This window comes from Macrosteles quadrilineatus, unplaced genomic scaffold, assembly GCF_028750875.1.
Source record: "Macrosteles quadrilineatus isolate MER2022 unplaced genomic scaffold, UCM_ALF_1.0 Scaffold_7__1_contigs__length_78375512, whole genome shotgun sequence".
Classification (NCBI taxonomy): domain Eukaryota; kingdom Metazoa; phylum Arthropoda; class Insecta; order Hemiptera; family Cicadellidae; genus Macrosteles; species Macrosteles quadrilineatus.
The window spans coordinates 63770217-63798121 of record NW_026542600.1 but is presented as its reverse complement, the minus strand read 5'-3'; the positions used below and the strand labels follow the sequence as shown (position 1 = coordinate 63798121).

At 33.1% G+C, this 27905-nt stretch overlaps 1 protein-coding gene across 1 annotated transcript; it reads left to right on the top strand.

Moving 5' to 3' along the window:
* The first annotated feature begins 1778 nt into the window (after positions 1 to 1778).
* Positions 1779 to 24404, top strand: LOC128998580 (uncharacterized). The gene is made up of 3 exons (XM_054424781.1): positions 1779 to 1884; positions 11597 to 11746; positions 24091 to 24404. The coding sequence occupies exons 1-3, from the start codon at positions 1815 to 1817 to the stop codon at positions 24336 to 24338; spliced, it is 468 nt and encodes a 155-aa protein (XP_054280756.1). The 5' UTR covers positions 1779 to 1814; the 3' UTR covers positions 24339 to 24404.
* The last annotated feature ends 3501 nt before the right edge of the window (positions 24405 to 27905 follow it).

Here is a 27905-nt window from a genome sequence, read left to right as displayed (position 1 = left end):
ACTCGTTGTACAACGTGCCCCAGTGTAGCTATGACAGTGAGGGTGGTCCAGGAGTTGGTAGCACCGCTCTATTCACAAGAGATTCGTCATAGTCGTGACGCCTGTAACTCGTTGTACAACGTGCCCCAGTGTAGCTATGACAGTGAGGGTGCTCCAGGAGTTGGTAGCACAGCTCTATTCACAAGAGATTCGTCATAGTCGTGACGCCTGTAACTCGTTGTACAACGTGCCCCAGTGTAGCTATGACAGTGAGGGTGGTCCAGGAGTTGGTAGCACCGCTCTATTCACAAGAGATTCGTCATAGTCGTGACGCCTGTAACTCGTTGTACAACGTGCCCCAGTGTAACTCTGACATGGAGGGTGGTCCAGGAGGTGGTGGCACCGCTCTATACACAAGAGATTCGTTATAGTCGTGACGCCTGTAACTCGTTGTACAACGTGCCCCAGTGTAACTCTGACAAAGAGGGTAGTCCAGGATTTGGTGGCCTAGCTCCATTCTCAAAAGATACGTCATAGTCGTGACGCCTGTAACTCGTTGTACAACGTGCCCCAGTGTAACTCTGACAGAGAGGATGGTCCAGGAGGTGGCGGCGCCGCTCTATTCTCAAGAGATTCGTCATAGTCGTGACGCCTGTAACTCGTTGTACAACGTGCCCCAGTGTAACTCTGACATGGAGGGTGGTCCAGGAGTTGGTGGCACCGCTCTATACACAAGAGATTCGTTATAGTCGTGACGCCTGTAACTCGTTGTACAACGTGCCCCAGTGTAACTCTGACAGAGAGGGTGGTCCAGGAGGTGGCGGCGCCGCTCTACTCTCAAAGACGCGTCGTTGTGACGCCTGTAACTCGTTTTACAACGTGCCCCAGTGTAACTCTGACAGAGAGGGTGGTCCAGGAGTTTGTGGCACCGCTCTATTCACAAGAGATTCGTCATAGTCGTGACGCCTGTAACTCGTTGTACAACGTGCCCCAGTGTAACTCTGACAGATATGGTGGTCCAGGAGTTGGTGGCACCGCTCTATTCACAAGAGATACGTCATAGTCCCGACGCCTGTAACTCGTTGTACAACGTGCCCCAGTGTAACTCTGACAGAGAGGGTGGTCCAGGAGGTGGTGGCGCCGCTCTACTCTCAAAGACGCGTCGTTGTGACGCCAGTTTCTCTGCGTCCTTCATCATAACATGTCATGTAGTGGTCTCCCCGTTATTCTGTCGCGTTGTAAGTGTAATAACTTTTGTTAGAATATAAGTTTGAGGTTGTTTATAATTTTGCCTTTTATATTACCAATAATAAAGTGTCATTTATTACCTTTTTCTTTTTTTATTGTTTATAATATTTGATTTTACATTGTATAGCAAAATCTTAGTTTTTACTTTACTTGTAACGTGGTTAAAACAATTGTATTATTTCAAATATGTTGAATTTTCTTTTACCTTTTGTATTAATTATATTACCATTCATAAATCAATTTCTCTGCAACTTAAAGTAGTTTATTTAAATCTAATACAAGGAGAATATAAATTGGAATATCCGGAAAAAATGAAATAATAGTCGAATTTCAAACAGTTTTATAACTAAATTCGTCCACTGCAATTCATTTTTGCATATGTTACAAAACATTCATTTTGTATCTTTTGATAATATTTCTCCGTTAAATATATTTGACTCTTCATATTATAATGGGAATGAGAATTAAAACGTATATTAACCTTCAAAATTTAAAGTAAGTAAACACCAATAAAATATCGTGTTTTGCACGTTTTGTCTTCTAGGTAATATTTGGCCGGCAGACTGAATGATACTCTTTTTGGTGCTATGGAAGTCCTGAAGGTGGACAAATGTGAGGAAGGATCTTCGACAGTGAAGCTCGAGCGAAACTTTCTTGGTGAGTAATGTAATTTGTTTATTGTAATGTTGATACTCGAACCGTGAGGCAAAAGTAAAACTATGAGACAAAACCATCGAACTTTAGTTTTAGTAGTTTCATTATATTAACCTTGTTCACCTTAACCTTGTTAACCTTGGTTATTAACCTATTCTGGTTTTGATACTTTCATTGTCTTCTACTATCAAATAATTTAACACTTTATTTTTATAATTGTTCTTCTGATGGGTCTCTTATTCCTATCGTTATACTACCACTAATAATATTACTAGACTTGTGTGAAACAATTTTCAACGATGTGTATTAATAATCGTTTTGGAGAAAAGTCTTGTCAACATTTACAACAATTAATTCCTTTTTATTTTTGTCTAGAGCCAGATTGACATTTTCTTTGTTGTATCTTGAAAGATGGTCTACTACCCTCTTTCTTAAACTAAATTTGACGATCTTTCCTGACATATTTAACGCCACACTTCATTGAGTATTATTGGTTTTTGTTGTTAGCTGTACCAAAGTTTTATCTAAAGGTATATTAATTTGATAAAATAGAAACGCTTTTACTTGCGCTTTTATTTTTGTTCCTATGGTTTCACCTGCCTTATATTTTCATCTCCTATTATTCCTGTAGTATCACCTATTTATTTCAAACAAATTACTCTCAATTTTTTTACCTTAAATTAAAATATAAAATAACCATATAGCGTTCAACAAATTAATGAAGAATACTGTAACAGTCGTTCTAGATTAATAGTAACGTAACTAAATCCATTGAATAAGATTCTATCAGTTGTGTTAACATCCATTACTATATTACTTAGTGTACATATGGACAGTTATGAAACTATTCGTAATTAAAATCTATAGGCTTACATAGTTTATAAAAACAGTGTTTACTGATAAATGTTAATATTAATCTTTGACATAACTAAACAATTCGTTTGCATTTTGTGGACCAAAATTATATTGCCTACAAAATCAAACTAGTACTAGAGCATAGCTTGCAGCAAAGTCTATTTCTTGAGGTTTTTTATCTCAAAGAAAATATTAAAAGGTAATAGAATGGTAAATTGTAGAATTTGATGCCTTTTTCGTATCAATTCCAATATTTCATTTTATATTAATAATATCATTGGCCATACAAATTCCTGGCATGTCAAACTCGAGTTTGCTGACATGTTCTTAAAACATGTTACATAAATTAGGCAGAATTGTAAAAGAAAATTTACTCAAACCTTTTTGTATAGGGTGGTTTTTTAATGAAATTTCTGTAATGTATTTCTGTATTACATTCAAAGATTTGACGAAAGTACAATTTTTTGAACAAAGAATCTGTGAACCTTCGCTTCACACCAATCACCTGAATGAATTATTTTCTGCAGGAAAACGTAAAGTCACTCATCAACACCGATAAACCACAAACGTTGGATGATTTGAAAATTTAATGAATTACATTTTCGTTAAAATAATCAAATTTTCAGATTATACGCATTATTTAAGCCGAATTTATTCTTAAACACTTATAATATGATATTGTAATTGCAATAATGCTAATATTATGTTCTTTAAAACCATTTTGTTCTTTAAATAGCAACACTAAAACAACTCCGCCATAGCACAACTCCAGACTAAGCGAGTTACCATTTACCCAGTTGGATTTTAACTTACATTTAAACATCCCTTGATGTTCTTATGGAGAGTGAGTAAATTGTTGCAATTTGCTTGTTTATGGATATATTTTTTATCAAATTCGGCAAATCTATTCATTCTGTCCTATACTAATAAGCATGCTATGAGACCCCCCCATTTTTTCTTCCCTATGTTAGAGCAAACCAACAAACAAGTACTCGTTAAAACCTAATTTTATTTAAATAGGGGATGAATCTGACATGTTTAAGGAAATATTTTAGTAAAATTCCAATCAGATAAATGGAAATTCGCTTAGTCTCAAGTTTGCTGCAGCGGATGTGTTATTGAAATGTTAATAGTTAAATGAGACACACAATTTTACAAATGTTATCTAAATATACCTAAACAAGCAAATTAGGACAGTTTTCTTATTCTCTACTTATGAATAAATAACATAGCCATTTTTAATTTACGGTTTTATGGCATTTTCTTAGCAACCATTAGGCGTACAAAAATGCTTCAGAATACTATTTATTTTTATTTTTAAGCTCCACATAATAATTTTGAAAGGCATTGCAAGCTTTTATGTTTTACGGGTCAGAAATAGGAAAATCGACTTTTACCCCATGGTCCGATTATGCTGGTTCGCGAACTCGTTCGGATAAAGGTAGTTTACACTTTTTAACATTAAATCGAAATCTGAATATTTATTTACTAAAAAGGACATTCTGAAATTTTATTTTCCTTCCGCCACTATAGTACCACTATAGTTTCGATTCGTTACAATAGAAGCAGAAGCTAAAACAAAACCCACAAATATTCAAGTAGCGTCTCTATAATGACCAACGGTGCGTCTGTAAGATTGTTGTACATGGCATACATCATTGTACTGTTCCTTGTGTTACATTCGCTACCTTAGCTTTACCAATTAGAAATATAACAACGTGCCCCTATAAGTTTAACACCCTCCTACCCGCGGAAGAATTGATCTAACATTTATTTATAGTTTACTATTACTTATAGCCTAACAAATATAACAAATATAAGCCTAACAAAGTATATTTCAAATCATAAAATATTTTTTTATTATTCTAGTACCAACAAAGAATTAGCTTGTAAATTTACGGAAAGTTGTATTTAAATCATAAGGTCATCATTACATTTTTATTAATGCTGTCTTTTATACACTTAAAAAAATTGTGGCTGCATATTATTATAGTGTATCAATGATATGAACCTTGAACAAATAAAACAACAAAAACCTCATCTGCATAGCTTATGCACACCTAATAACGTATTATGGTCATGTTTTTTTCAACTTGGCACACACTTTTAATGATTTTACACGATAATTTACAATTTATGCGTCAAATCCTCGGGTTGAGAATGTAATTCTAAATTGAATGTAACTATAGGAAATTTATTTTAAGCAGAATAACCTGAAAACTGCTTAAAATAGTGTTGAAGTAGGGAAAACCAGTGAAGTCAAAAGCCAATTTGTCCTCCAGTATGAACAGTTAATTTAACAATATCTATAAGCTAATAATACTGAGGAAAAGTGGCATAATCATGTATAAAATAATATACATGATGCTATATTCCATGTTTAGTTTTGTACAAACTTTGAGATTATTCTGTAGGAGAATTAGAAAGCTACAGAATTTACTCACCTTACTTAAAAAGAAACACGCTGGTAAAAAAAAAATTATGTTAAAATGGCTTAGTTTAGATTTAATTTCATTTAAAAGCAAGAGTGAAATAAACCTTACATAATCACAGTTTTTAAATTGAATGAAAAAATGTGATTTTTAGTCAATGTTACAATTTTTTCAGTAGGCTGTTGAAGACGGATTCGCCAATTCACGACTTTTCTGTTGTCACAGAAAATTGATAAGCCAACTATCTATAGCAAATGTAATTTATCAACATAGTCTTTTCCAGCCGTAAATCACAATAAGATAACTAACTGTTTAAAAAAAGTAAAACAGATTTAAGGCTAGACATGATTTACTGTGTATCAACAGAGGTGTAATTTTAACAAATTCCCCATGTAGAAAAAAAATACTACCATTACTTTAAATCATAAAGTGAGGACCTGGACCCTGTGCCGATTAACTCGATAACTTGAGTAAAAATCATCCGGTTTCGATAAAATGTTGAACAAAAGTGTAAACATGCGTTTGTTTATTCTAATGAGTTTGCAAAACAGCAAGATTTGACTGTGGGAACGGGGTTTTATGGGTAAAAATCATTTTACCCATTTTCAACGACCAAAACATAAAATTTGGCAATTTCTTTCAAACCATTTTGTAAAGACTAAAAAACTAATAATTTAGTCATCGAAGCCTTGTTGTATGCCTGACGTTTACGGAGACAGTTTAAATAAAACAAACTGTGAATTTGAAATTCCCACGTTATTGTATGGAGAGTAAATAAACTGTTGAATTTTTCTTGTTTATGGATATATTTTTATCTTGAATTGAAATTGTTTTCTCATACCAAACTATTAACATAAAAAAATTAAAGTACTCTTTTGCCTTCCCTTTAGCCGCAAACCTAAGTACTTGTTAAAGTTAATATAATTTAAATAGGGAGTAAATCTGACAGTTAGTTTTTAGGAAATATGTGATTAAAAATCCAACTAGGAAAATGTAAACTCGCTGAGTCTGCAGGTTTGCTGTATATATTCAATGAGGCAATTTTACTAAGCACTCGGTTATAAAATAATAATTTATGTTGCTCGTGAAGGATGGCTATAGATAAAATGATTCTATTAATACACAATTTATATCAACTTTTGCGTTTTTTACACCATTATAATCTGATGTAATATCAGTTCCGCTACTTTGCTAATAATATATTAATTTAGAACCCTAACAACACTCTGACACAAGTAAATTTTAATTGGAAAAGATTCACTTAAATCGTAGGCCTATTCGTTTCTCTGAGCATTATACGATTAAAATTCGTCTAAATATCTTAATACGAACAAAGTATGTCACTGTTGTTAATAGAAATTGACGCAAGGTTTATTTGTCAACACTTACAAATCATTACCGATATCAGGATATAAAGAGGCACCGCTTTCTCTGTAATAACACTATTTTAGCTTGCATTTATCAATTATTCGTAAAACGGTTAAAAACTTAAATTTTATATTTCAATACAATCCAAGAAGTTTTTATTTATTTTAAGATGTAACTACTCCAAAACCGGTCGCTTATGGACTATAATTCTTGTATTTGGTATTAAGCATGTTTCAAAAGTTTTGACAATTTTATTTTGCCACACATTTATCGATTGTAAATTTACCATTCGGGTGTAATATAGATAATCAATTGTTTTAAGCTACTTCACCACTTCGTTCATGATTGTGTTGTCTAATTTAGGCCTACTATAGCTTCTGTTTATATTGTGTGCTTAAAAAGTGTGTTTGAGTTTTAGACCTTTTATAGAAATATAATAGGAAAGAGCTAAATTGTTGATGGTTTTAAATCCTTGATCACTTTGCCGAGTGAAATATTCTGTTAAAAAAGTGTTTCTTCAGACAAATATCCCGAGTGATAAATCACTGTCACTCTCTTTCATAATCTGTTTTCTTTATAAATTACTGTTGTTAATTCTACACCGAACAAGATTTCACTACTTTCTTGTTCTCTTTTAATCACTCATAATATAAATATATGGTAAAGTACCCTGTTTGATATTATAGTTTCAATAAAATGTTATCAGGCTGGCACTAGTTGTGACAAGAGGCAATTAATTGATACATTTGTGTACATTGAGTAAAATAAAATTGTGAATACAGTTAATTGAACCATTAAAATTATCATAGTATTGAGATAATTAGTTATCATCTACAATTTATGATTAACCAACTTATCACAACTTTTTAAGATTACATAAACATTTTAACAAAACAAAACTTCTTCTTAAATAGTTAGCATAGTTTAAACAAATTTAAAATCTTAAAATCAATAATCATAAATATGACTCCTAACTCATCATAACTTAAATTACCTATAAAAACGAATCCTCTTTGTGCATTATTTAGCTTACATCTCTATGCGAATAAAATAAGTTTCAAAAATTAACTCTGTCGAATTTTATTTGTTTTAGCTGTATTTTAACCTATTAGGCTACATTTTGTTTTTGTTCCTTTGAGTATCTGCTTAGTGTACGCGATTCTTTATTTCTGTGTATGCTGTCAAATATGAGTGAGAGTGATGACTTCAAAGACAAGATTGTTTGGAAACCCCTGTTAATGCTTGTTAATCAACTATAAGTTAATAAGTTGCTGTGTATAAACAATTGTATAATAGTGGACATCGCTTCGTAGTTCGTAGTTTGGCATAACAGTATAACCACAATTTTGTCCATTTACGCCGTAATAATAAGTAACACATTCTAACTATTACTGACAAAGTTTTAACATATGTTTATATAAGTTTTACTGGAATAATATGATATTGTAGCCAGATGTTACATTATAACATCAGGGAGCATAGCTGATTTCTCTTAGTATTCAAGTTACTTTGGAAACAATTCAACCTAACTTTTTGCATAAAAAAAATGCTATCGGTTGAAACAGTTGTTTAAAATAATTTCCTGGAGATTTAGAGTCACCAAATTCATTATGCTATATAAGTACTTCTAATTACATTTGAATAACATTTCTTTAGCTATGATAGGTTTATTTTCAATAAATATAAATATTATTCAATAAATATTATACCGATAAGGAAATTCGAGTATGTGATATTTCATGTACAAGCTAGTTTCAATAGTCATTTGTGTAACTAGTGAGCAAACGACATTTGCCCTCGTGTTACACATTATATTTTCCTACAGTCACTATAAAGCATATAAATAATTAGTCGGTAATTATTGCGATGAGGGTGACCAAGAGTACTGTAGTACGTTATATGTCATTAGAAACTAGATTTTTACCTGAAAACAATGGTGCCAAAATTTTTCTGCTGCCATAGAAACTGAATTTGTTACAATTGTTTGAGTTTATTTTAATGTTTTATTAGGAACATTGAATCTGCACTACAATGTTTTTACTGTACAATCGAAGTAAATAGCACAATTCACATTTATTGATTGATTATATTCCATTTTAATGTAAATATTACCCTTACAACCCACACTTAGAAAGATAATTACGTTAATTTAAGTAGGCTATAACTTATGTGTTATTTGATTAAAATTAATTAACATTAATAAACACCTCTAGGTCGGACATATTTAATCTGGATCAGGGATTACATTATGAAAATTGAAGAAGGAATTCATTTAGGTTTTGACCATGTAACCGTTATGTCCCATGAGGATAATAGTGTAGTGGCAGTTTTAATAAAATCAATAAACAACAAATTGACACTATTCTAACCTAACCCAACCAAACTTCTCGGACGGATTAAAATTTGTTTTACAAGCTGAAAAGACATGTGAGGTTGGTAGGTCGGATGTTATGTGGACTCGTGATTGTATTAAGTCCTTTGAAGGTAGGTTAGATTAGGGAGTTAAAGTTTAGGTTACAATAAATCGAGTAGTTGATTTATATTATCTCCAGACTGTTTATGCACTTTGTAAAAATTACTGCAAACACAATAATGTTGCCAACCTATTTCCAAGCGTACACGGATTACGTGCATAATAAAACCACGCTTTTTTGTGTTGTTTGGTTGGAATCCTGATGTGCGCCAAAGTATAAACCGTACGACAAAGTAAGTAAATACAGCAATTAGCAGCTTTCTGTACTATAAACAGCGCAAGGAAGCCGACTTTGTCGGGTGACTGTAGGAAATAGTATATTACGTTACTAGTCCTGAAAATAAGTGTTTGCCGGGCGAGTGTGGTCGTTCCCGTGCGAGACGAAGTCGAGTACGGGATTACCATACGAGTCCGGTAAACACATTTTGGACGAGTGACGTACGATAGTTTACGCCATACTACTAAATCTGTCAAAACAAAATCTTGATATATTACCACTAACTAAAGGATTAAAAATCACTAGTCATAACATCTAATAGAGGTTATGTTTTTGTTTATAACTACTCATTGCCACCCAAATACAGTATAATCAGCTGATTGGTGTCCGGTGAAACTCATTACAGAACAGTAGTACGCAATGAAACAACATTTGATTAAGCTGGTGGCAAACAGCTGTTTTCTGGACTAAATCCTTGCGTGAGAATTTCGTCAAAATAGTGTAGCGTGGCGTAAACATAATTTATGAGTCAAGGTATCCAATTTGAAAGTGTTAAAGATAAATCAAATTTTTTTATTATTCTCTTATTCCACCTAGACCTATTCCTTTTTTAAATTTACCTTCATAAATGTGTTACTATGCAGCTGAGGTTACTTAAACAAGAGTGCTTCATCTATTATCTGCTGCATATAGTTATGTGGCACGTATTTTTCATGAACAAAGATGAGATTACTTACTTTCCTGGGGAAATGTATGGGAATTCTTTATATTGTTACTATTATTCAACATAACCCGGTTTCAAGGGAAAATATAAATTTCTATACTCATGCTAAATGTGTATAGTTACACAATTTGCATGTTCTGTATTTAAAATATATCGACCTTACATTTTAATGTACCGTAATTGTTATTTCATTTAAAGGATACTAATCATAATATTTGAGATAGGCTTAATTTTATGTCATTAGTGTCATATTGAAATTGAAAGGGTCCGTTGTCGATGAGGGTTGTCGTATTAGTCCCCAGTGATCAACAGATTGTGGCCATCCCTCAAACATGTCTATTGCCCACTACACTACCCTGTCACTAGCACACCTGTTCCTCTATTGAACCCTGTGGCCTACTATGCAGGCTTAACCATTACAGTTTAATCCTACATCCATGATTAATCACAGCAAATCTTCTACACGGCACACTGTCAATTTGACTAAGCAACGTTTTGTACCTCAACTACTTAGTTCGAGTGTTTGATTTGGTTGAAAGTGTATGTAATGTTCACTTAAATTTGGACAACCAAAAAATCTTGTACATTTTTAATTCCCAGTTTTTTTGTTTTTCGTTTCTGACTCCATTTTCCACGGTTATCAACATAAATATTCTGATTGCAAACCGTAATCTCTAAAGGGTAACATTTTTGACTATTTAAATTCATATAGTTCATAAAAATACAAAACTTTTACAAAGCTACAATTTTTTTAAATATTTTAAATTTAACCATACAAATTAGTGGATTTCCATTGACAATGAAAATGATGGGCCACAACCCTACCTTTACATTTGAAAAAAAAAACTTTGTATCCAATATGACGGATCCAAGATGGCGGCCAAAAATTTATACCCAGTCAAAATGAAGTACTTACTACTCTACAATGACCTGACGTGGTCCGGAGTTGATATCTTAAGAAGTGTAGAAAAAAGTAGGGGGGAACTCATTTAAAACTCACCCTGTTTATAAGAGAATGTATTTGTGTGCATGATCAACTTTTAATACTTACCGTAGATTCCTTAACATTAAAAGATATGTTATAATATGGCCGACCTTAGAAATTCCGTTGTAGTAGGCCTTTCAAGAAGGTGGGTGTTTGTTTCTGAATTCTTTAGACACGACTTTGTGTATTCATACAACCATATAATTTTGAATCTCACTATATATTTGTTAGCCCCAAGCTGTAGTCTGATCATATTGAGGGGAGACTACTCTTATAGAATGAGTCAATGTAGGCTACTATACTAAATAAAAATGCGTTTTCCATTTTTTAGATAAGTTTACAGATTAGTTCATGCAGCCCAACTAGTTTAACTTTTATATTTTTTCCGGTTATTTGTTTTGGTTAGTATGCGTGAACTGACATAGATATATACAAGCAACTTTTTTCATCTCTGAGGAAGTTGTAAAATAAATAGTAAATAGATTTTGTATTTATTTGTGTTTTTATTGATTTTTTATGAACCATTAAACTCCTGAGGGACATTTGAATATGTCATCTATATGGTGGTTTCGAGTTAGTATGATAAATATTTGCTAATTATAGACTTGTAATACATCACAGAACTATGCAGTCACTTCAATGTAAACTCGTGTGTTTTCAGAGCTCGACCTAGACTATCTGGAGAGACGACAAGTCCCTAACTCACTGTGTTCCCCAGGGAGCCTATCCCAGGTCAGCCCTGACGCTCCTGAACTTGTCAAGCTGGTCCTTCTGGGCGCGCCGGGTGTTGGCAAAAACCTCCATCATACAGGTAATTTGAAATTAATAGGCTTAAATAAACCCGCCACAGCAAACCTGCAGACTAAGTGAATTTTCGTTTTTTTTTTTTTTTTTTTTTTTAAAAGAGGTTGGCGGCCTCTTTTAACCTTGCATTTGCCCGTCCACATAGACTACAGATCTGTGCGTGGAACGTATCCAGCAAAGCAAGGGGTGAGCCGGTACAGTACAAAGGTGAACTGTACTGATAAAAGTTAGTGGCAGTGACCAGGATCCGAACCCACGACATCGCTGCCTTGGGGCCCAAAGTCCGCGACGCTACCGACTGAGCCACCGACTCACCAAATTTATTACGTTTGCCTGATTGGATTTTACACTGAAATGCCTCATTAAATATATCACATTTATTCCCTATTTAAAATATAATTAATTTAACGAGTACTTAGGTTTGCTGCTTATATTTACTGTTATATCAGCTGTTTAAGATATCATAGATCTGCTAACTTACTATATTCAAAAGGTTTGGAAACAAACCATATATTTATACAAAGCGTTTAGTTAATCAAAGAACTCGTATACATATTTTTTCACTGCTCAGTAACGCAATCATATATTTTTATGCTAACTCCAAAGCCTTAGTACGGTTTTAACGTCATAATATTCGTTTATGTTGCTTTTTTTGAATAGTTAAAATAATAACAATTCTTAGTGAGATTTTTTTGTGCTGTGCTGGAATCAGTATCTTTTTTAAAGTGTGACGTAATTGGTTTTCACATTGGCAAGAAAAAATTAAAATATGTATTTTAATGCAACTTATTATACACTTTTAATTTGAAATTCCTCACTAAGTGGCTTTAAACGTCTTGCTTCATTCAAATTGATCTCTAATAATTTCTACTTAATCCTGAAATGATTGCCCTAACTTCTTTTTGTAATGAATAAAGTCTTGCAATACTTTGCTCTGTTACCCTTAAATAGGTTCAAGTTGCTTATAAAGGTACTGAACAATTGTTTGTTATACCCGGACTAGGATAAACAACAACATTAACAAATAGGCCTATTTTATTACTATATACCCCCCGCCGCAGCAAACCTGCCGACTAAGCAAATTTCCATTTGTCTTAATTGATGTTCGATTAAATCCTAGGTTTGCTGTCCCAAGAAATCTAATAAAGTGTCGTTTTTGGTAAAATATTAATAGCTTAGTAAAAAAATAAATAAATTTGCCAAGTTTGATAAAAAATATATTCATAAATAAGCAAACTATAACATTTTACAATATTCTCCATAAGAATAACATGGGAATTTTTTAATTTAAAAATTTTTGAATTTTCCCCGTTATCAGTAACCGTACAAAAACACTTTGATTTACTAAATTGTTTGCTGTTTTAAGCTCTTTAAACAGTTCTAGAAAAAAATTGGAAACTATTTTGTTTTTGAGGTTCAAAAAATTAGAAAACCCAAATTTTACCCCATAAAACTCCGCGTAAAACCCCGTTCCTATGGTCCGATCATGCTCCTTTGGTTATTTATACTCAATACGTGTATAAGTTAAACTGGAAAAATACAGGAAAGTATCGAAGTACTCGAAATAATTTCAACAGCATTCATGAAACATAACACATCTGTGTGAGTCAACCATCCGTGTAAAAAAACACGTCGGATTTATTAGAAAAGAAAACGCGTCATTAATTCGGACACCTGATTAAAGTATTCAGCTGTTTATGGGAAAACGCATTACACATGGGAGACGCATAAAACAAATCCACCATGTCACTTCATTGCATCGTCTCAGTGAACGTACAAATAATGGGTCGCCGGAACGTACAAATAATGGGTCGCCGGTAGACTTTCCCCCCCTGGACAACTAACCCCCCCCCCCCAAACAGGTTCCTACGTCATGTTGACGTCAGAGATCAAGGGGGCGGTTTTCCAGTCACGAACACTCAAGTTTCGTTGTCATACTGTTCTAAACTAACCTAACCAACCAAACTCGTTGTAACATTTCTTTTCTGTTATCAAGCGGAATTACTCGAATTAAAAGTACAAATACATAACATCACATTTTGCTATTGTGGGGGGGGGGGGAATATTCCAGTCCCTAGCTGACTGCTTGACAACATCTGGCTCTACCGTAAAGATATGTACATCCAAGCTCATGTTAAACAAATATAATGCATCGAACTGTAAGAAATAAATAATAATACAATCTCTGTGTGATCCCATTAAATGTAAGACCTAACTACAATTTGTACACTTCGTCGGGCAATCGAGTCCTATTTAACTGACAAAATTACTGTATAATGCTGAAATGTTGGTTTTATTTAGGTATTTGACTAAAGAAACAGGAATATATGGCAGTATAGGTTTGTAAAATAGAGTATAATATGTGGCAATAGTGTGTGTTTTTTAAAGAATATTTTTTTATAGTATGCTAATCAAAAGGTTAGTAAAATAAAACTTTGAAATATTTCTTATTGGAATTTCATGTATCAAACGACGCATGATCTTTCAAATGACTTCCATCATTAAAGAATACTCGGATTTTACGAGGGAAGAGAGTCGATTCACTCGTGCTGTTTTTTATGTCCAAAAGATTTAACTACCGAAAGATTTAGAAAACTTTTCTCCTGCATAAAATATAATTCTGCCCAATTTTAAATCTATTGGATGCAAGAATGCACCCTATTCATTGTAGCGATTCTCAGTTAAGTTATATCGAGAATTTTCATGAGCCACCGTTCCAACTAGATCATTCAGTTCATGATCTTTTGAGTGATCTGAAAATTTTATATAAACATTATAAACCCTACCGCCACAGCAAAACTGCAGTGAATCTCCATTTGCCTGATTGGATTTTTACTCAAACATTTTCTTAAAGCAGTTAGATTTATCCCCTTTTTAAATAGCATTCAGTTTAACGAGTAATTTGGTTTGCTGCTAAAAGGAAGGTAATTGAGTGCGTTTTCAATGTAAAATATTTTAGTATGAAAAAAATACATTTGCCAAATAGTATAAATCTATCTATAAACAAGCAAACTTCAACGTTTTACTTATTTTTCATAAAAATAACATGCCGATTTTAAATTTACAGGTTTTTTTAAACTTTTATCCTTAAACATATAGCGTACGCTTCAAGCATAAATGATTATACATTATATGATTGGTTATGAAATAAGGCGAAAAGCATGAGATAAAAATTCCACGAATGCTATGAACGGAAATAAAACTCAGTTACGACTCACAAACTTAACGAAGATTTCCCAAAGATAGTAACACTGTTTTGAGCTATATATCTGTACAAATATGATTAACCATAGAGTTAAAGTAATATTCAGTCAAATGATAAAAGTTCCGTGGTAGCAAAATACACAAGCAATTACTGTACATTGAAATGCAAGAGGAAAATGTAACCAACATCACGACTCAGACTCACGAGTCCCTTTTAATTGGCACAATTACTGTATAATGTCGCAGTGTTGATTTTATTTAGGTATTTAACTGAGAAAACAAAAATATAGGCCAATACAATTAAGCTACCCAATATTATAACAATATAATACTTATGACTGACATTTATCTCAACCTATTTCAATGTGTTTTACTAAAATGTGTAATGACAATCATTTAAAAAGCACTTTTTTAGTCGCATCATGGAAAATTTAAGTGTTACCAACAGGAGAAACCCCTTTTAAATGCATTATATACGTATATCATACCGTTGAATAATTATTCTACAAAAATAATTAACTATACATAACGCGGTTATTATATTCGCACAATTGTTACTTTGATACTCTGATCGGATATATTTGTTTCAAGTTTCTTTATTGAAGAGGTTCGTAAAAAATAGTTAATGTAAAAATTGATATTGCATAAATACACACAACATTTTAAACTTTCTCATTTTTTTATAGAAAGCCTACTGAACAGTTAAATGTAATATTTATGATTTCATATATCAAAATAAATTGTACCGGGTGTCCACAAAGTCTTGGTCTGATAAGGAAACCGCATAGTATGAAAACGAGTAATAGTAGGATAAAGATTTATTTACGGATATAACAGGTAACTTCTTAAGATTTTATAACTATGTACAAACGTAACACAACTCTACGTGTGCGCCTTCAGTGGCCTGAAGATCTTCTAGACGTATTTTCAGTCTGTCCCAGGTTTTAGTCAACATATCCAAGGTTACAGACGCCACAGAAATTCCTGAATCGCTCCCGCAAGAGTGTGTAAATTATGAACCAGGGAAAAATAGACAATGTCCTGGACAAATACCCACAAAAAGAAACACGTGGGGGTTACATGGTGGGAACGAGGTTGCCATTTGGTCGGGCAATCACGCCCGATCCAGCGACCGGGGAAGTGAAGATTTAAAAAAATCCCTCACGGATTTAGCCCAATGAGGTGGAGCACCTTCTTGCTGGAAAATTATCATAAGTTGCAGTTCTTATAATTGACATACAACTCCAACATAACCAAGTAAACAAACCCATTTACATTTTCTTCGGCAAAGAAAAATTATCCAATGATTCCATCATGCATTACACCGCACCAAAGGTTTAGTTTTTGACTGGCCCTTTCATTTTCAATCATGGTCCTGGGATTTTAACTCCCCCAAATTCTACAATTATTGTGTCTGTTAACCTTTCCACTTAAATGGATAGTCGTTGAACTGCTATAGAGGATTGGGTTTCGTGAAACAACAATAAAAACTGTGAATTCTCTTGTAAACTCACCATTTCTTATTTGTTATTATATTGAATCATGATTGTATTGTTGTAAATCAGCTGTGTCTAGGTATTACTAATTTTATTAAATAAAATTTGATCAAATTCCCTTCAAAACAAGACATACAAGTTAAGTGTGGCTCTAATGGTTTTCGTACAGCAAAGCTATTAAATCAGACCAAGACTTTGTGGACACCCGGTATTATTTTTCTTTTTCTTGAATTTCTTTGTGATTTAATCACTTTTTCATAAAAATATGAGACCTTACACCAATACACTATTTTATAGTTATTTATGACGTACACTTACATAATTGAACTGTTAAAACATGATGGAGATAAAAACAAATAGTTTTCACTTCCCTTGAATGTTCTTAATTAATCCATAAACTGATAAAGCCTCTGGTTATTTTATACAACTATTAATTTATCCAGCACGGCTCGAGAGTGAAATCGGCTTGGATCAGTAATAATACAATGTAAAATATACAAAAAATGCATAGGGTCATCTATCAACGGTCGCCTTTGAATGCAGGCCCTAAAACATATAAAACTCTACCATCAAAGTAAAACGTAATTTTGTTCATGCCCTACCTTCACCAATGATATGAAGATGGCTAGAAAACAGATCAATTCGTAATTTGGATTATAAATTTAGAATATTTTTTCTTGGCTATACAACATAAACACAGTCTAGTTAAAATGTGGTGTTTTTATGGAGCACGGTTAAGTTTAGGGGGAGGGGGGGCTCTTACAATGGCAGCGTGCTCAAGGAGTGATCAGATAAGGCAAGGCATAGAACGGTGCTTGCATTCGGGATTTGATTTAAAATTAGCATTTGACTCCGTTAGCATCTTAGTTTTTAGCATCTTAGGCTTTGTGTTATTTTTTTATAGTTTTAACTATACATAAAAATTATTATAGTTGGAATAAAAAATATATATTATATATATATACAGGGTGTCCGGTCAAAAGTGTTAAATAAAATTTTGCATTAAACTACATGGTAATGGGGACAGAATGTCGCAAATTTGAGGTTCCCAACTTCAACAGTTAGAGAATAAAAAATAAATTAAGATTTTCAAAAATTATTGTAGTTGTTATGAAAAAGGTTATTTTACTCTGTTAAAAATGCACTTATTGTCAATTTCAATGTCATTTTCAGAATCCTCACAAAATTTTAAATAGATATAACACATAATCGTTGGGGTACGGAAAAATATTCTATTTAAAATTCTTCGTTAAACAAATTATGTTTATATCGACGAATATGTAAATAACATTCATCAATTTATTTCTCGGTTGTTGAGTTCCGGCGAGGTTATCAAATATGACTAAAAACTTCCTTATTTAAAGGGCTTTACAATGGTGTATAATAGTTTTTACCGTATTTCAAATTTCCTAATGTAATTCGATCATTATTGTGAAAAAACATGGTAGGGCAAAGAAAATCTATTGTGAAGAATAATACATTTAAGTGCAGGCAACAAATAATTTGATTTTTTCTCGCATGCAACGCTTTGTTTATAACTACCAAGCTAAGACAAGAAACATAGTAGTAAAATGTTTTTGTGATAAAGTTACGGTTATCGTATATTTTTCATATAAGGTTTAAATTATCTCCCGGAATTTCTATCTTGTTGAATGGATTTAGTCAATAGATTCAGGTATTTTACTGATAACATTATCCAAGCGATAAGAAAACCAAGTGAACCAGTAGTCATATTTTAAAAAGACCTATCAGTCACATGCGGACAGTGATCGGTCAACTATGTCTTTTTCGATTCGGGAGTATGTTGAAATGCATTTTATTTATGGTTTGTGTAACGGTAATGCGTCGGCTGCTCAGAGAGAGTACCAGAATCGGTATCCTGATCGCACCACCCCCAGTACTCAGGTGTTTACTAGAGTGCATCAACGTTTGCTGGAAACAGGATCGGTTGAGAAGAAGAAGAAAGAAGTAGGACCTGTGCATGATGTTGCAGCTGAAGAGGGTGTAATTCAGAGAGTTATGGATAATCCTACTACTAGTGTTAGGCAGCTTGCCCTTGAAACTAGTATGTCCCGGTGGAAAGTACATAAAGTGTTAAAGGACAATAACTTCCATCCGTATCATTTTACAAAGGTCCAAGGATTGGAGCCTCGTGACTTCGAATCCAGAAAGGAGTTCTGCCGCTGGCTTCTTCAACGTGATATTGTTGAATATCACTTCCTTAAAAAAATACTATGGACTGACGAATCCCGTTTTACCAGAGAAGGTGTGATAAATATTCACAACATGCATCTTTGGAATAATGAAAATCCAAAAGCCTCCAGAGAAGCTTCTTTTCAAAAAAGGTTTGGGATCAACGTGTGGGCAGGTGTGATTGGAGATCGGTTAATTGGTCCTCATATCTTCGAAGGAAATCTGAACGGTGATTTATATCTAGATTTTCTTCAGCACTCTCTACCTCAGTTGTTGGATGAAATTGATCCTCAACAAAGAGCTGAAATCATATTTCAGCAGGATGGTGCTCCACCACATTTTACTGAAAGCGTTCGGTTGTGGCTATCCCAAAACTACCCGACATGGATTGGACGTGGAGGAAGTGTGACGTGGCCTCCTCGATCTCCAGACTTGAGCCCGTTAGATTTTTTTGTTTGGGGTTACATGAAAAGTCTAGTTTACTCAACTGTTGTAAACTCTGAAGTTGAGTTACGGGAGAGAATCTTTGAGGCTGCTGGGAAAGTAAGGGAAAAATTGACGTATGAGGTCACAGTTGGCGCAATCCGCAAAAGAGCTAGGGCCTGCTTGCGGGAAAACGGTGGGCACTTTACACCCAAACTGTGATTTGTGCTTCGGACAAAGTATGTCATTGATTTGTTTAATGTGTTAACTATCCTTTCATATTTAAATTAAAGTGTGTATTGTGTTTTTTACTAATGTGTTGTGTTTTTTAATTACAAATTTTCCAAAGTCTTAAAAAACTCTTTAGTTTGATGCAAGTGTAGTCTGGTCAATCATAAATTATACACACCCTCATCATCAGTGGTCAGCTCATAAAATAGTAAGTAAAAGTTTATTATTTTTTACAATATCTGTTTTGGCTTGACCGTGATTTTTCACAATAGTGCGTAAAATTCACCATGGATTTGACAGTAGGTAAATGTTGTTATACATCATTGTAAAGCCCTTTAAATAAGGAAGTTTTTAGTCATATTTGATAACCTCGCCGGAACTTAACAACCGAGAAATAAATTGCTGAATGTTATTTACATTTTCGTCGATATAAAAATAATTTGTTTAACAAAGAATTTTAAATAGAATATTTTTCCGTACCCTAACGATTATGTGTTATATCTATTTAAAATTTTGTGAGGATTCTGAAAATGACATTGAAATTGACAGTAAGTGCATTTTTAACAGAGTAAAATAACCTTTTTCATAACAACTACAATAATTTTTGAAAAATCTTAATTTATTTTTTATCCTCTAACTATTGAAGTTGGGAACCTCAAATTTGCGACATTCTGTCACCATTACCATGTAGTTTAATGCAAAATTTTATTTAACACTTATGACCGGACACCGTATAATAAAACATATGTTCTTAGTTAAAGTCGGTGAAGTAAATTAGTATGATAATTTAGTATTGATTAAACATTGATATTATTTATTGTAGGTTTACTGTGTAAATTATACAGGGTGAATAAAAAGTCAAGACCCCCCCCCCCTCTAATATTTTCCCAAGTAAATATACAGAGATATCCTTTTGGTGGTCGAGCAATCTTAGCAGGAAGTTTCATTTTATCATTTTGAAATTTTTGAGTGTCCCCCCAAAAGGGGGGATTTGGGGGGCAACTCAAATATTTTAAAAGTAAACCCCCTTCAAGTGACACCTCATTTTGAAGTGTTAACAAAAACTTAAAGAATGGTGAAAACTAGAGGTCGCTATCTCTTCTCTATCCAAAATGGTAACCCGTCAAATGTTGTGGAAATTCAACGGTAAAATTGTTAATATTGACTGCCATTTTGGATAGAGAAGAGATAGCGAGCTCTGGTTTTCACCATTCTTTAAGTTTTTGTAAACACTTCAAAATGAGGTGTCACTTGAAGGGGAATTACAATTAAAAATTTTGAGTGTCCCCCAAAAGGGGGGATTCGGGGGACAACTAAAAATGTTTCAGTAGAAACCCCTATCAAGCGAAACCTCATTTTGAAGTGTTTACAAAAACTTAAAGAATGGTGAAAACCAGAGCTCGCTATCTCTTCTCTATCCAAAATGGCAGTCAATATTAACAATTTTACCGTTGAATTTCCACAACATTTGACGGGTTACCATTTTGGATAGAGAAGAGATAGCGACCTCTAGTTTTCACCATTCTTTAAGTTTTTGTTAACACTTCAAAATGAGGTGTCACTTGAAGGGGGTTTACTTTTAAAATATTTGAGTTGCCCCCCAAATCCCCCCTTTTGGGGGGACACTCAAAAATTTCAAAATGATAAAATGAAACTTCCTGCTAAGATTGCTCGACCACCAAAAGGATATCTCTGTATATTTACTTGGGAAAATATTAGAGGGGGGGGTCTTGACTTTTTATTCACCCTGTACATTAAACTGCTAGCACGTTATGGCCATATTATGATGTCCTATGACGAAAATAGTATTGGGCGTGTCCACTACTTCCATTATTTGTTGTAAATATACAGTAACTGTTAAAAAATGTTGCTAAATCGATTGTGCCAAGAAATGTAATCAACTGCTAATATATATTTAGTCATATTGTTTGATAAAAATAATCGTTGCAATCAAGCACAAAAGATTAATACAGTGCAACTCACACAACAAAAACTTTAAGCTACATTTGAAAAAAAAAAACTCGAATTATATACAGTGTTGTAATAATAGAGATCGATGCGTTCAATATGACAGTCTATACAATTAAGTTAACCAATGTGATGACTGGCTGGACAAACCTAACTTTTACAGATATTCGTTACACATTTATTTCTGCAACAGCTGATTGTTTGAAATACAGTATATACTGTATTATGGAAGCCATGTTAGAAAGAAATGTTTGATGGAAAGCCAATTAAAAATTCTAATTATTTATAATATGTAGGTGAAAACCACACTGAAAAGCGGGTTTTCGATCCATGCTCGTTTTACAAACTTTTCTCGCCCTTTACAGTACAACTATAGTTCGGCCGCTTAGAAAACGACCTGCGCGCTAATGCTAAACCAATGCTGGAGGAGGTCGCTTTCTAAGCGGCCGAACTATAGTAAAAAAAACACTGTTGGTTCTGGTGCTGGGTAGAATCGGCTGATTTAAATACATTCCTTCTAGCACAAATGTGGTCATTTTAAGTTCAAGTATCTGGATTTTATGTAGAATTGATCAGTTGTTGTTATATTGATTGTCTTACATATCAGTGTAGTAAAGCTACAAAAATATATAATATATATTATGTCATTAGAGAAAGTATCAGGCTCCCAAGATAATCAGCTTTATGAGAGAGTAAAAATGCAAGATGAATGAATAGGTTTCATTCTTAATCATAGGAGCAAACTTCTCTGATTTTAACATCAATTAATGCAATCTTATCCTTGCTATAGAACAATTGTAGTTAGTGCTTCAAATTGTTTGTATGGCTGATCACTTAAATCTTCAAAATCAATTGTAGCCACACTTAGCCATGCATTAGAGATCGAAGTACTAACGTAATTTTCATAGCCCTGCAGACGAGACAGTGTAAATGTACTGAGTTCAGCAATGGATTACATAAAGCTGAGTGTGCATGGCTTGCAAGTGGTACTTAAGGTCGCGTTACAAGTTTTAACACGATCTTGAGCTTCGTTAAAATAAAATAACTCTTCAAGTTACTGCACCAAGAAATCTTATATTTTAATTGCTTACGAATATTCTTGAATATCAGAATTCACTATCTAGTTCCTAATCCGTCCAAGAAAGATCTTAGGAGTTGGATAGATATAAATAAGTTAACATTGTTTGGTGAAACGCCTTTGAGTTAAGTAGTCAGTGTTATAGAGTACAGTATAACCACTATATAACTAATGTACCAATAATGGTGATGCACGCAGGGGAATCAATAATTTTAGATGATAGTTTCTTAACAAAGTTTGGTTATAATTTTTCGATTTTTTATTTTAAAAATTAATCTTTTTACTATATTTATAAATGTTAAAGAATACAAATAGTATTATGGACTTTGAGATACTTATTGCACTCTTTGCTTGAGCATTGCATAAATATGTAAGAGATAGTTAACCTAAGCGAGGAATGAGTTTAATAGGGCATAGCTATCCTAAAAGCCTTTATCAACAATCCCAAAACAACTATCGGAACTTTAGTAATCAATCTATAATCAATCTATCTAATGCTTCAGGAGTTTGTTCTAATGCTGTAGAAGAGCAGAGGTTAGCAGTTAGGACCTTTTCAAACAAATGTTAATAATAGTGGTTCTTTATGGATAACAATTATTATTAAACGTAGTTATTAAACCTGTTAATTTTCAAATGTTGTTAAGTTTGGTTCATGTTTAGCAGATAATGTCTAGGTTTAATTCTTCGTGACTTTTGTGGCTTTTAAATAAATATAATAAAAAATAAGGGCTCATACATATATATTCTCTGAAATGAGTGATATGAAAAGGACATTGAAAACATCAGATTTTTCGTTGCTACAGAGAATCTGTCTGTTGGTTTTGCAGTTTTGCAGTCATGTATATTTTTAAAGTTGGTATTTTTCATTTAAGATATGAAGGAAATCAAACCACACATGCAGACCCTTTTAGAAAATAACTTTTTTTTAGTGAACTCAAAGAATAGCATTATTCTGATGTATTCAACTGTATGCGACACAATTAAGATAGACGTAACCTAACAACATAGATGCTGTTAAAAAACATAGATTGACTGATATAATTATAAATGAATAAACCTTAACGAATATTACACCCTTGCAATTATTTTCATATTAAATTCACCTCTCTAATTCGAAATAGAAACCCTTAAACTTTGTGATGAATTTAGCAAAGTAAATCTCAGTTTCAAAACAAACTGGCTTAACTCTATTGTATTTTTCCATACATTAGCAACATTCTGCTTGACAAGTTGATGGGTTTCCAATCTAAATAGACATTCTAAATTTGAGCGTATGAAGTAGAGAAAAGGAGATCAATAATGCTGTATTGACAAAAATTTGGCCAATACGTATTATATTCCAAAACTGGGGCTGAATCAGCTTCAAATCATTATTTCATTGCCAATTTGGTTTAACATATGACATATATTGAAAGAATGAGTCTACATGACTCATTATTATTTCTACTATTATTATTTTATCATTTCTTTTATTTTTTAATATTTCTATTATTTATGATTTTTATTATTATTATCATCATTATTTGAGTATTTATTTACGTTTTCCATGAAATTAAAATCCCACATCAATGAGTTTTTTTCAAGTGGTGGTCTACATTTCCTGCTATTTGATTTACGTATACTTATAATTCGTGTTTTGTGGAAATAAACACAATCTTATGTATGAATTTGTCTTCTGTCAAATCTGTTGTTTCAGTATAATGTTGTAGCAAGTAATGTGGAATAGTTTCAATTAGAGGTGTTGTTGAAATGTTTCAGCAATTCGTGTGGAACAGTTTCAAGGAGGAGTACTGGCCGACCAGCTGTCGTCATACCTACTACCCCACAGTGATCGTCAACGGACGAGTGTACGAGCTCAAGATCACAGACTTGCCTGCGGTGCCGTACATTCCCGTAGACTCTGTGTACGAGCTTGCAGATTGCCCAGTAAGAGACGCCACAGTATACATGCTAGTTCTAGATCTCTCGGACCTGGAGACGATCCGATACCTGGAGACCGTCCGTGAGCAGATCCAGGAAAGCAGGGAGCTGAGTGATATCCCGGCGCTGGTTGTCGCCAACAAGATTGATCTTTTTGACACCGAGGACGACGCCTGTCTGGAGCGACGTCGGCTGCTGATGGACCGTGTTGGTCTGTGGGGGTGTGGCTACGCCGAGTGTAGTGCTCGCTACGACACCCTGGTCCGGCAAGTCTTCAGACAACTCCTGGAGGCCGTGAGGCAACACGAGGCCAACCACAGTCACGTCTCCCAAGCCTGTCCGTCCGTCTTCGGTGACCCTCTTGGAGGCTACAAATGTTCTATTTTATGAGGAATAGTAGAGACGTATTTTTGAAATAACCTGTGGTAAAAATAATTACTTGAGCGTGAATGAAAAAAATAGACACGATGATTAATTCTCAAAATAAAGTGCAATATTAGACTATTTTATTTTCACTTCTTCGATCTACATTACAAAGAATACAGGCATAATTTCCTGTTAAACTTCAGTAGAGCTTTATTAGAATGAAACATAAAATGATTTAAAGGCAACAGAACATTTTGTAATTTAAAGTTATAGTAAGTTATAGTTTAAAGTTTAAGTTAAGTTTAAAGTTAAGTATGTTTAAAGTAATACTCGGTATTAAGCTTGGTTGATTACAACATTTAGTTTGTGTGTATTTTATAGACATTTTCAGAAGATAACAAACTCCAAGAGATGAATGATTCCACTGATAACTTAATTACGTTGAATTGACCGCTACCGCATTCTCTCCCATACGTAGGTTAAAAATGAACCTTTCGTCTAAAATGCTTGATCACTTAATGGACAAATGAAACATGTAATTAACTTCAAAGGATGGAACAATTAGCAAAGTAAGTAAGTATGTAGGACGTATATGCTTATTCAGTGACTTTACTAGAACTTAACTCATCTTCTGAGCTGTACAAAACTTTAACCGATTTTACCTTTATTTGTTTTATAATTTAAAAACATATTTTAGTAATATAACTTAATAGACCTCAAGGTAGAAGAGGTATATTTTGTAAAGAAAAATATTCTCAAGTCATTCGTAAAGTAAATCTGTGTAGGTTTACCTCAGATTTGAAATTTCTAAACAAATACTAAGACATGAGTTGCCTGGAAAGACTTGAAATGATATGAAAAATATAAAACATTTGTCTAAGATACAATTAATACAAGGTGATTTTTTACCGCAACCCAAATTATAAGTACCATAATACACTGTTAACGACAAAACAAGCTCACATTTTGGTATCCCTGTATTCCTTATTTAATTGCCAATCAGTTGATATGCATTGTTGCATAGTTATTCAAGGTGAAAAAAGTCCAAGGACGGCTATTTCAAAAAGTAGTATACAGTATAGCTTCAAAACTTGGTACACAGTAACTGGGCATTAGAACAATCTTAACACATTATTCGGTGGTGTAAAACCTCTTCAGGGAGACGGCTCGCTGGGAGTCAGAAGAAAATCTTAAATGCCGGCATAGGTAAATATGCACATCAAATTAAAGGTCCTAATTAAAGGTCTTAATACAATGCTGCAAACCAGAACTCAAATTGACAATCGAGTCAAAAATAACAGATGTTCCATGATTCATTGAATCTGCAATGCACTACTTCATCAGCGCCCGCTAGAAGTCAGAAGAAAATCATAAACGTATGCATCGGTCGATATTTATATCAAATTAAAGGTCTTTATTAGTAGTACACAATGCTGCAAATTTGAGCTCAAAAGAACAACTGAGTAAAAAATTGCAGCCGTTAAAATATTCAAAATGGCAGATTCAAGAAATCTTTGAACGGCTCCCATTTTTGACTCGATTGTCCAATTGAGTTCAAATTTCTGGCACTGTATTTTACTAGTATAGGCCTTTAACTTTATGAACATTAAATGCATTTAAGATTTTATTCCAACTCCTTGTGGGCCATCCCCCTGAGGAGGTAGTGTATCACTGAATAATGTGTTAAAATGCTTTTAATGTCCAGTAACTGTGTAGTTACCAAGTTTTGAGGCTCTATCATTATTATTTGTTTAAATATTTAACTCTACCGGCACTTTTTCCTACCCTGTATATGAATTTTAGTGTTATTGGAAATTTATTGTGAATAAGTCTCAACTTGGCAATTTCGCAAGCTCTGTTTAAGCATGCAAAAATAACCATATTATGTCTTATTTACAATAAATTATCAATAACACTAAACCTCATTGATAACTTGATCGATGTATATTAGCTTTTCCAATGAAGTAAAAACCATCATATGAGCTAGTTTTGTTGTAAAAAAGTGTCTCGCGGTAGTCGTAATTGTTTGTGTTGCTTTCAAAACTCCGATGTAACAGTGTAGTTATTTACATAGTTGGTAACAGTTTTCGGTTTAAGTTTTGACAACAAACGCAGTCATAAATATCACAAAAGCTTATTTTTATCTAGGTAAATAGACGTTAAAATTGCAGTCAATCGCAAATGTTATTTATTTTTGTACAGTGTATACCGATTCGGGAGCATTTGAATTTTACATTTGTAGCTTGGAGGACTAATTTGATGGTAAAATAGAACAAAATTTGGTATGCTATAGATATATAAACCATTATTACTTATTAGAGTATACCTATAATTAAATATTTTAATGTGTAAAAGAATCCATTAAATATATTTGCAATTATAAAATAACTGAGTGCCTGTATGTATTCCGTTTCATGGATGTAACCTTAAATGTATTCAACTATATTATGTTTTGTATTCGAATTTATTTTTTAATTCCTAATTAAATAACAACTGTGAATCATAAATTTCGAGGCAAATATGATAATCAATGATCAAATTAATGGGTCCATTTGAAAACCCTACATCAACACATTTGTATTTCATCTCTAAGCGAAATTGATTATGATGTTTTTATAGTGTCCACATAATTTATACATATTTTTAAACCAAGCCAATGTTAAACTGAACTACTTTTAAATTATATGGTAGATGATACTGACATTTGATATGAATAAAAAATTCATTAAATAATTTGTATCACAATAGTTTCATTATTTAAAGTATTCAACTGCAAAAAGCAGCTGCTTAAATGTTACCTGTCACTAAACAAATATAGAAACGAACACAAAATTTGTGTTTTTTTCAGCAATGCCATGATACAAACACATGTTTTAGTTTAGGATAGTAAAAACATTAAACAACGCTGCTGCTTAATAATGTTGAACAAGCTTTGTTAAGTCTGATAGCCTATATAGTCGAATGATGTAAAAATGTATAAATGTAGGCTTATTATATTTGATAATGTATTCAATCTTTATTATATTTTTATAAAATAAAGATATATTATTACTGTGGACGCTATTTTTTAGTTTATTTGCAAAATGAGACTATTACCCACATTTTTAATACCAAAGAATATGTATTAGTAATTAAATTATTTTGGAAATACATACCTAAAGGGTATGCATTTTAAAGGATTATACCTATATTTAAAACACATTATTTCCGCGTATATCGTGATTCTATAAAGTCAAAATATCTTTTCTTCAATAACTAATGACTTGATTATTTCATTACTACGAGTA

Bases quoted from the DNA above. Each gene is read 5' to 3' on its own strand.
- LOC128998580 (XM_054424781.1), top strand. From the start codon at position 1,815: ATGGAAGTCCTGAAGGTGGACAAATGTGAGGAAGGATCTTCGACAGTG. The intron at 1,885-11,596 runs GTGAGTAATGTA...GTGTGTTTTCAG, and splicing joins GCTCGAGCGAAACTTTCTTG to AGCTCGACCTAGACTATCTG. The intron at 11,747-24,090 runs GTAATTTGAAAT...GAAATGTTTCAG, and splicing joins CAAAAACCTCCATCATACAG to CAATTCGTGTGGAACAGTTT.